This window comes from Emys orbicularis, chromosome 23 (assembly GCF_028017835.1).
Source record: "Emys orbicularis isolate rEmyOrb1 chromosome 23, rEmyOrb1.hap1, whole genome shotgun sequence".
In the NCBI taxonomy this organism is placed as follows: domain Eukaryota; kingdom Metazoa; phylum Chordata; order Testudines; family Emydidae; genus Emys; species Emys orbicularis.
The window spans coordinates 10,666,870-10,677,282 of NC_088705.1; the positions used below are offsets into that span (position 1 = coordinate 10,666,870).

The 10,413-nt window shown below is 50.3% G+C and overlaps 1 protein-coding gene across 1 annotated transcript; it reads left to right on the forward strand.

Moving 5' to 3' along the window:
- Nucleotides 1-349: 349 nt before the first annotated feature.
- LOC135893821 (T-box transcription factor T-A-like) lies at nucleotides 350-7,976 on the forward strand. The gene is made up of 8 exons (XM_065421767.1): nucleotides 350-534; nucleotides 1,984-2,248; nucleotides 2,759-2,893; nucleotides 4,327-4,388; nucleotides 4,781-4,842; nucleotides 5,592-5,771; nucleotides 6,573-6,687; nucleotides 7,730-7,976. The coding sequence occupies exons 1-8, from the start codon at nucleotides 350-352 to the stop codon at nucleotides 7,974-7,976; spliced, it is 1,251 nt and encodes a 416-aa protein (XP_065277839.1).
- The last annotated feature ends 2,437 nt before the right edge of the window (nucleotides 7,977-10,413 follow it).

Sequence of the window (10,413 nt, forward strand, 5' to 3'; positions counted from 1 at the left end):
TTTCCCACTGAGTTTCACATAGACATCAAAGCTTCTCCCCCTCCAGCTGGGAGGAGAGCACACTGACCAGCCATACCTCCCCCTCCCCTCCCTCCCCAGGCTGGCCAATCACCGCCTCACCTCTCTGGGAGGGGGCACCTGCTAGCTCTTTTTAGCCAATGAGAAAGGAATCCTTCCCCCCAGCCTCCACGTGTCCTGCTGAGGGGGGGGGGTTTAAAATCCCAGAAGGGTCTCCACCCCCTCCCCAGTGAGTCCCAATGACAAGCAGGTCTGGGCCTGATGCTAGGTGCTGGGCTCCAGGGCTTTGCTGTGGGACTCCCAGAGTGAGGCAGAGGGGAAGCCAGACACCATGAGCTCAGTCCCCAGCCACCAGTGGCTGGACCATGTCTTCAGCGCAGTGGAGAGCGAGTTGGAAATGGGCCCGGAGAAAGAGGATGCCTCGGAGAGGGAGATCAGGGTGGTGCTGGAAGAGAAAGAGCTGTGGATGAACTTTAAGGAGCTCACCAACGAGATGATAGTCACCAAAACTGGCCGGTGAGTGCAAAGAATTCTTTCTACCCCTCCTCTGAGCTGTCCGGAGGTACCCTCTCCTTCCACCCCTCTAGCTCCCTCCCTTAAGTATCTTTAAGATGCCCATCACCAGTGCCTCCAGGCCCCAGATACCACTGATCCACCAGGACCCTGTTCTCCTCCTAGCCCCCCATTGATGCTGCTCTTTGCAGCAGGGTGCTCACGCTTTGTCTCCAGGAAGCCACCACTGGTTGTTTTGTGGCTCTAAGCTCCTTGTGGCAGGATCACCAGACATGGGGGGCTGGGAGGGGAGGTCTCTCTCCCCCCACATTAGGGGGTAGGGGCCAAGGTCTAGGAAGCACCTTATTTTAAATCCATAGGGCTTTAGTGGAGCTGCATAGCTACATTCGTCTGATTTGTACAAATTCCCCATCAGGGACTTACGCTTTACCTGGGCTGTAAATAGCAAAGTCTTTGTGCTGGCCCTCGGCACAAGGCTGAATTTCACCTGGGCTAGACGGAGACACAGAGCTGCTGCAGAGAAGATGGCTCTGATGGATTCCATTGCTTGGACAGTTATGTAGTTGGGCGGTGAAGACTCCAAATTTACAAACTGGGGTGTTCCCCCCCCCCCCCAAGACTGATCGAGGGAAACAAGAACAGTCTGATCACTTTGATCTGATGGGAGGTGAATTTAAAAGGGTCATTAGTTTCCCCTCCCTGTTACGGGAATGGGACAGACTGGTCTGTTCTGTTTGAAAAGAAAGAAAACTGACAGCAAACAGATCCATTTATATTAAAATGAAAAAGAAGGTGCTGCCCTTACTTAAACCTACCTGGTAACGGCTGTTACTTCTGGCATCCCCGGCCTTTCCAGGCCATTTGTACCAATTCACCCAGACTCTGGCCCTAGCAACACAGCAAGGTTCACTCTGCCAGGGGTCGAGACAAGGTTTACTCTTTCCTGGGGAGCTGGGCCTAACCTTTGTCACCCCCAAGTTATGGTACTGTGCTGTAGCCCTGTCTGCATAGGCAACACCCAATCACGTTCTAGCACGGCCAGGCAGGCCTGTTGGAACACTGACGTGGCACGCAAGTTACTGGGGAGACAGGTTCAAAGACTCCAGCTACTTCCCCCTGCCTCTCATTCACACCGACACCCCGAGAAGCTTGGGCACTGCTCAGGGTCACAAGGAGCAGGCTGTGCTCCATGCATAGGAAGGTGAGCAGCAGACGCATTCCAGGGAGCAGGACAGTAGGGATGCCTACGGCATGCCAGTGCCACTGCGGGGAGAAGGTCTGTGATACAGGTGAAGGGTTAAGAACTACACTTGTTAAGGTGGCGGGAGAGAGACCAGCGCTGTAATTAAACCTGCGGCAGAAGTGAGTTTGCAATGACAGCTGAGAGGAGCGAAGCAGCCAATAAAGGAGAAGCAAACAACTAACCGTCTCCTCCTCCTATCCCCTGCGTAGGAGAATGTTCCCAGTGCTGAAGGTCGGCATCTCGGGCCTGGACCCCAATTCCATGTACTCTCTCCTCCTGGACTTTGTGGCTGCAGATGGGAACCGCTGGAAGTATGTCAACGGGGAGTGGATTCCTGGTGGCAAGCCTGAGCCCCAGAGCCCGAGCTGCGTCTACATCCATCCCAAATCCCCCAATTTTGGGGCTCACTGGATGAAAGCCACCGTCACCTTCAGCAAAGTCAAGCTCTCCAACAAGATGAATGGAGGGGGGCAGGTAACTCTGGAAGGGGCTCACAGGGAGGGGGAGGGCAAGGGGGATAGCTGATCTTACCGCCATCGGGAGAGCTCTAGGATACCTGCCCAAGACAGCAAGTGAAGTTTCTATTTCCCTTATGCCATGGAAAGTATTGGTAACGCTGGAGCAGCAGCACTGGCTTGTGCAGTCATTCTCCAGAGCTTCCAGTGGACAAGCTGGACTTTCAGTTAGTGGCCCAAAGATGCCACTAGTTTGCCCTCAGCAAATACATGCTCCAGTAACTCACTGAGTGCAGTGCAGGAGCCTAGCTTAGAGAATAGCCATGTGGTTACACCAAGGTGATCATGGCCCTATCGTATCCCATTATCCAGGCACCTGCAGGACAGAGTGGAGGAGATACTGCAGGCACGGGGTGCATGGCTCCGGCCTGCATACTGACTGCTTTTCTGGCACCCTGAAAGATCAGGTCCTCCGCTGATGAAGCTGAGCCTGAAGGCCACTGTTTAGCGTGTTTGTTCTGTCCCTCAGATCATGCTGAACTCCCTCCACAAGTACGAGCCCCGGGTCCACATCGTGAAGGTCGGGGGGCCTCAGAAAGCGATCAGCAGCTTTGCTTTCCCGGAGACCCAGTTTATTGCCGTCACTGCCTATCAGAACGAGGAGGTAAGTCGGATAACTATGTCCTGCAGATAAGAGTGCGCTTGGGGTTTTTATCATGAAAGGCACAGCCCTATAGATCAGAGGCACGTGGACCACTTCCCCTGCAACCGTGCTGTGGTCACCTCTGAGATGGAACCAGGCAGCTGTTTAACAGCACAACATTTCAAGACAAAGTGAAGAACGTATCCAACTGGAACCCTTCCAATACTTTCCAGCACAATACACTGTTTCCTTTCAGTGTCCACGTTCTGTTCCCACCATCACCTGTCTCCAAGGGCATGCCCTCCTCCCTTGGGCAGATCCAATACACTGCACGTCACTTGGAATCCACTTTCCTTTATGGTGTGTAGATCATAAAGCGACTCCCCCAGCCCTTCATTCCTCTCCCCCAACCACAGAGACCTGGTTCACAGGGCAGGGCCTGGGAGAAATCAAACATCTGTTTGTCTCTTACGCTCACGCGCTGCTCCCCAAGCCAATGGGAGCAGTCTCACTGACGTCCATGGCAACAGGGACAAGCACGTGACACAGAGAACAATCCCTTAGACCTGGGAGCTCGGGGGAAGTGAAATGCTAAACCTAGGCCTGGACGCTGCTGGAAACGAAGGCATTTTAGGTCTCTGCTACTGAAAACCAGCTCTGCACCTCGGGAAAGGTGTGGAAAGTTCACACCTTGTGCAGTCACAGCTGAAGTCCACATAAGAATTAGAGCCAAATCCAGCCCTGATTTACAACCCCATTATTTCAGTAGTATTCCCTGGGATGTAAGGCTGGGTGGAATTTGGTTCTTAATGTGATGCCCTGCTCTGCCTTCCCTGGGGAAAAAAATGCTGCTTCTCTTCTGTTTTTAGTGTAAAATGGCCAGTGAGGCCGTGTTGTCTAATGGATAGAGCATGTGGCAACAAATCTGAGCATTCTAATCCTGGCTCTGACACTGGTTCACTTGGCAAGTTGACTCCTCTGTGTGTTTCAGCATCCCCACTTGTAAAACCAGGACAGCTCTGAATCTCCGGGGGGGGGGGGGGGGGGGGAGAGTATTTTGTTAGCAGCTTCAATATGAAAAGCCGTTAGACAAGTGCTTATTAAAAAATAAAAACCACTAGCAGGCATGCACCATTCATGAGCAACCCTATAAACGAACATGTAAATAAGAGGGAGGAAAGTTAGAAAGATTCCCATTTCATGCTTCCAAGGAGCGAAGGGAAGTGGATTTTAGGCATTCATGAGAAGCACCTTGAAACAACAGCAAAAGGGTCAAATTCTACTCTGTTACACAAATGTAGAGCCATTGTAATTTGCTTAACGTCAGTGGAGTTAATTGCAATTTGATACCAGTGTAGGATTTGGAGGGGTGTTGGAGATATGAAGAAGGGTCAGGAGTGGCTGAAGGTTTCTATTTAAGAAAGCCGAACTGCAGCCGTCTTCTGTCATTTCAGATCACTGCCTTGAAAATTAAACACAATCCCTTTGCAAAAGCCTTCCTGGATGCCAAGGAGAGGTGAGTGCTGGCTGAGGGAGACCGAGGCCAGCTTGCCTGAATCATTAGCAGTGCTTTGCCCCTCTTGGGCTCCTTTCATAAATGGGAATGACTTAAGCTTCACGATGCCCTTGTGAGCAACTGTCCCCATTGTACAGATGGGAAAACTGAAGCACAGGAAAAAAACTCACTCAAGACCACACCAGTACCTCAGTGGCAGAGCCCAGAGGTCCCACCTCACTTCCCCGCTCTAACCACCCAGCCCCCTCCCCCTAAAGCAGCTGAGAGTCAGGATGGCACCTGGGTGTTGTGGCACTACTGTAAAGGGACCCTGTAAATGAACTGTATTTAATGAATGCCGGACGTTGGTTATTAACTGGAGACTTTATTCCCTCTCTGTATTCTCCATGTAGGTGCGAGTCCAAAGACATTCTCAACCCCAGCAATGAAGCTCATCAGGCTGGCTATTCACAGCGTGAGACTTCCTCTTTTCTGACTGATCTCTGGGATACTAGGACATGAACACACGAAAGGCCCAATCCTGAAGAGCACTGAGGCCTAGATCCCCCCCCCCCAGTATTTAGATTCCTAACTCGTTTCAATAGATGTTAGGAGTCTAAAAACCTTTGAGGAGCCGGGCCTGAGTGCCCCAACTCTCCCTGGAGTCAGTGGGTGCTCAGGACACTCACAGGACCAGACCCTACCAGCGTTTACAACACTTTCTCGGGTTCCTTAGCCCCTCACTGCTGTACTGGAAACAGGTTCAGGCCGGGATGCAGAGTCCATGGTTTGTATGATCTGCAAATGAAGCCAATAGGACCTCGCTTTGTTGAGATGTGAAATTCTCTCAGGCTCAGCTACCCAATGCTGGCCTATAACAGGTATCTGATTTGGGGTCTGTCTCTCGCAACAAGCCCAAAAGTTAGAGACCTACCATTTAAAATAATGCCAGCGTTGTTCCTTTCCCGGACATTTTGGAGACTCTGGGTAGCATTTTCAAAAGCAGCGAAGTGACCTTGGCTCCCAAGTCCAATTGAAAACCAATTAGACGCAGGCTACTACATGACTTAGGAACTTCTGAAAATGCTCCCCTTGGTTCCATGGTTTTGTATTTCTGACATTGCTTGTTTCCAGTCCAGCTCTGTGCCATGCCATTGGACAGATCTCTGACAGGGTAGCTGCCTAAGGAGCCCTGAGTTACCTTTAACTATTTTTCTTTTGCAGTTGGGGGTTGGTTTCTGCCAGGCACCAGCTCTTTCTGTTCCTCTCCTGCCCAGTCTTCGTTCTCAGGCAGTCCTGGCCTCTCATCTGGCCACAGCTCATACTGCGAGACACACTCTGGCCTGCGGAACCAAAGGGCCTCACCTTATCCGAGCCCATACAGCCAGATCAACGCCTCACCAAGTAAGGACACTCCAGCCACATTCATCTTCCCGACTCTGGACTGGCCCAGGACTTGGGCTGCCTGTAAAGTTCGCTGCAGCGACTCAATGCAGAGAGCGGGGCAGGGGGAGGGAGAAGTGTCCTCTAAACAGATGGAGCATATTATTAAATGGTTCCCTTAGGGTCGGCTTTTCAGAGGTGCGGAGCCCCAACAGCTCTGACTGACTTCAGCTGGAGTTGTGGGTGCTGAGCACCCGCTGGAAATCAGACCCTCATTGCCCAGCAGAGGCATCACCACCACTGCCTTCGCTCTTGGATACCCTCAGGGGAGAAAGGCCCATCGCCACTGGTGAGAGTGAGCACCCAGGCCTGCTCCATGGAGTCCTGTCCAGTGCAGGCACACAACTATGCCAAACAGAATCACCCAGGCTGGAGTTCAGTACTGGGGGGAGTCTTTCTATATAGAATTTGTAAAGGGCTTAGACAAAACTCTCTCTTTTAATCTCTGTCTATGGTACTTATCTAGCGTCTATTACTGTAGCAGATGAGCACCCCACAATATTTAGTGTATTTATCCTCCCAACTCGGGAAGTGCAATTAGCCCCAGTTCACAGATGGGGAACTGAGGTACACAGAGGCTAAGTGACTTGCCAAAGGTCACACGGGAAGTCTGTGGCAGAGCAAGGAATTTAACCCAGGTCTTCTGAGTCCCAGGCTAGTGCTCTAGCCACTAGGCTATCCTTCCTCTTTATAAATGTAAGTTGCGACTATTATTGTGTCTCACCGTTTGCTCTACATCCAAATAATCTATTTTTGCTTTAGCTAATTATGTAGATAACTCCACTGGCCTCTCCCTGGTGCCTGCCCCTGACAGCTGGCCTGGCCTGAGTCTCTCCAGCTCTATGGGGGTTCTACCCAGCACTGCCTCCCCCTCAAGGTACGGCACAGACGCGGATACTTTCTTCAATGAGAGAGAGCGCTTTTATCCCTAGACTAAAGAATGAAGGGAGCTAAGTGGGGTTAATATCCAGTGGTAGCTGGTCTAGGAGCTGGTTTCGCAGCCCGATTTTAACCACATGGGGTCTTAGTTTAGTCCTTAGCTGAGCGTTACATGTATCAGGACACTCAGCAGATTGTCCTCTCTATACGTTTAGGGTTAGAATGAGCCTGACAGCTCAGAGCCGAGGAGCTTGGGCAGTGCCTGGGGGACGGCAGTGACCGAGGGAGGCGGGTACTCAGGAGAGATCGGACGAGGTTTACTTATAGGTGGAAGAGGGCTCACGGCTTGAGTAGCATGGAGTGGTGCAGGTAGAGGGGGTAGCAATGCAGAAATTGGGGGTGCTGAATCAAGCAGGGCTGTGTCTGCAGGGGTAGGTTTGCGCAGCATTTAGGGGAGTGAGCACCAGGTGAACGGAGAATCAAGAAAGCAGGTAAGTTGCAAGCTAAGCTCTCAGCCTGTTCCTAGGGAGGTACAATTTTTTTCTCCCCACCTAGAATTTGCCTTGTAGGGAAGGACAAAGGCAGGAGATGAGCTCCCTGCTCTCCACTGCCAAAGATGTGAGGAGGGAGTTTTGCAGGAGGGGCACCCCCCACCCTGAAGGGGCTTGTCTCCTCTACAAGAACTATCTCATCAAGGGCCTAGTTAAAATGTGTAGTGTGGATGGACCCTACCCATGTTATATCTGTGCCATCAGCCTTAGGCATGTCTCCAGAGGGGTTACATGACCTAGTGACAACACAGCTATGTTCTGCCCATGTTGCAAATTTTAACCAGTCTCCTGACAAGACTGTGATGCAATTACAGATGGGCTGTAAGTGCACTCACAAGCCTTCTAGTCCCATCCCATTTCCTCAAAGCTGAGTGACTTTGAGCACGGAGAAGTGTATCAGAATAAGGCCGCCAAGGAGAGGAAAGACCAGCTGCACTCCTGGGAGTGAGAGAGATAAGCCATGATGGTAACTCTCTTTTCACTTTACAGTCAATATTCCAGCCTGTGGTCCCTCACCAGCAACTCTATCAGTCCTGCTACTCAGTCCAGCTCCAACCCCCAGTTCCCGAGAGGCTCTTCGGTCTCTTACAGCAGCTTGGCCTCTGCTATCCCAGCCCCCTCCACATCCCCAGTCTATGACAATGCCCTGGCAGAGGTGCCCTCAAGTGATGGTCAGTATGACTCTGCTATTCCCCGTCTGGCATCCACTTGGGCAACAGTCACTCAGACTTACTGATGCTGAGAAGCTGCCCTCGTTCATCTTCAAAGATAACTGGAAAGACGCCGGCAGAGGGCAAGCAAAGGGGCACTGAACAATGGTGCGAACCTCTCTGCTCTCACAGCACGTAGCTGATTGCATAGTCCTACAAGCTGAGAACACGTCTCAGAACCTCCATCATTGTTTAAAGGCTGTGGGATAATATGGAAGACGGACTCTTATAGAGCAAGCAGAGGATGATACGGGTGGTAATCTGTGCTCCACAGCACCAGGGCATATCCCCAAGGAGAGAATTAGCTTTACCCCCATAGTTTGGAAAGCGAAGAAGAAAGATGCAACCTGTCTGCCTCTCAGGATGGTGGAGCAAATGAGGGCTGTCTTGTAGAGCGCATGTCCCAGCATAGCATGCTGGCTGGCTGGATCTTATCACTTGCACACAGGAGACCCAAACAAGGGCAATAAGATCTGCAAACACGTGTGGGCCAGGATCTTGAAAAGCTGTGTATTATTTATAGAGCTTCATTGTAAATAAACCTTTTTGACAACTAAGTGTTGTTTGCCTTTTGCTGAAGACTGAAACCCTCCGAGTTCTTACCGATGTAAGTGCTGATAAGGGGGTTTGGAGCAGGTATAAGAAATTTTGGAATAGGGCATCCTGGCTGTAAATGACCCTCTCAACTTACCGCCTTCTTGCTCCTCCCTTAGGGAAGTTGATCTCGGATACCAAGACTATGCTTCCTCCAAATCAAGCAGCCGACCGATTGCTGTTCCCCAGAAGTTGGGCAAACCCTCTACTAAGACTAATTATAGGGCAAACCTCAAACTTGAACAGAGACCCTCATCCACACCATAAGCAGCCATGGGCGTATTGTGACTGATCATTACAGCCCCTCCTTCTACAGATTCCCCTACCTCTGCTCTCAGAGCTCTTCAAAATATGCGTATGAGCCTGTGATTCAAATCCTTCCCAGATCCTACTGGAAAACCAAGTGGGAGAGAGGGAGGGGCCCACAACCAAACACCCAACAAAACAATATAGTGCCATAAAATGCAGTGCTTAGAATGCTTAAGAGTCCCATCCAGGGAACTAGATCCTGTCCTTACCTGGGCTCATGAGCTCCACGAATCAACAGGGCTTTGCCCCCTCTAGTCAGTGTGATCCTGTGCCGCTGTACTCACTTCACCCTCCACTCCCTGCCTCTTCCCCTACGGTCACAGACCCAGAGCTACAGGTAATAAAGTGACTGGAATAAAAAGATATCTTCATGAATAGTAAGAAATACTAGTCACCATTTCAGGGTGGGTCAAACTTTACTATGCCCCTTAGGAAAGGGGGAGAGAGAGAACACACACTGTGCCTCAGTGAGATGTCATCCAACAAATATAATTAAAAAAAAAAGAAAACCCCTCACTATATTTAATCACTTCCTGGAGAATGGATTAAAAATCCCAGCTGGATTCCAGGCTCTCACTTCAGGTCAATGGAGCATTTCAAGGCTGAAAGCTCTCTACAATAGTTAACTGCTAAACATACCCAGACCAGCTCTGCTTTGGAGATCCCTCCTAAATGAAAATGAATCAGGGAAGCGGGAATGAGGCTTTGGCTCCTGGGTGTTCCAGGAGTGCGGCTATTTCACACATTGGTGTCAGCAGAAGGTTAGCCTGAGTCATTTGTCGACAAATATCTAACTTGGAGGTATGTGGCAAAGCGAGGTTGTGGGAAAGAGGTGGAGGAACAGAAGGAATTTGCTGCTTCTGATTCAAGCAGTGACTTACAATTGGGAGTTGGGGAGTCCTGCAGACAGATCAGCTCTGCTCCATGAGACTTTCAGAGCCACATAAGCTTGCCATGCATTTAACTCACATTTCAGAAATAACTACTGTCCTTTACCCCCACATGATGTCTTTGTTAACTAGAGGCATGCTCCAAAACATAACCCTTCCCTGCTTCTGGGAACTCCCAGATACACAGCCATGCAGGATGTATAAATACAGTGGGTGTAAACCCACTTATATCACCAACTTTTCTACCACCTCAGTTTTAAGGCTCTCCATTTCCAGCTCCATTTCAAGGCCACTGAGCAGAGAGGAACAATTATCAACAGGAATGGAATTGGTCCCACTGCATTTCTACACCCTGCATTTCATTTTTCTTCTTCACCCATGTTGAGTCTGTCATCTAATATGTGGGTATCAGCAGGTACATTGGGGCCTGAGTGTCCAATAGGCAACACTTGCACTGAGAGATGCAGACAGCAACATTTCCCTGTGGGTTTTTCAGTGGAGCAATCGTCCCATTACGTCAAGCCAGTTGTAATATCAACACTTACAGCTACTGTATAACTAAGCAGCAATAATTCATACAGAGGTACAAGTTAATTACTCTGTCTGACTCACCTAGTTCACGAACAGGAGAGGCCTCGTTATTACTTTCGTAGGGGTCTGTTACCATACG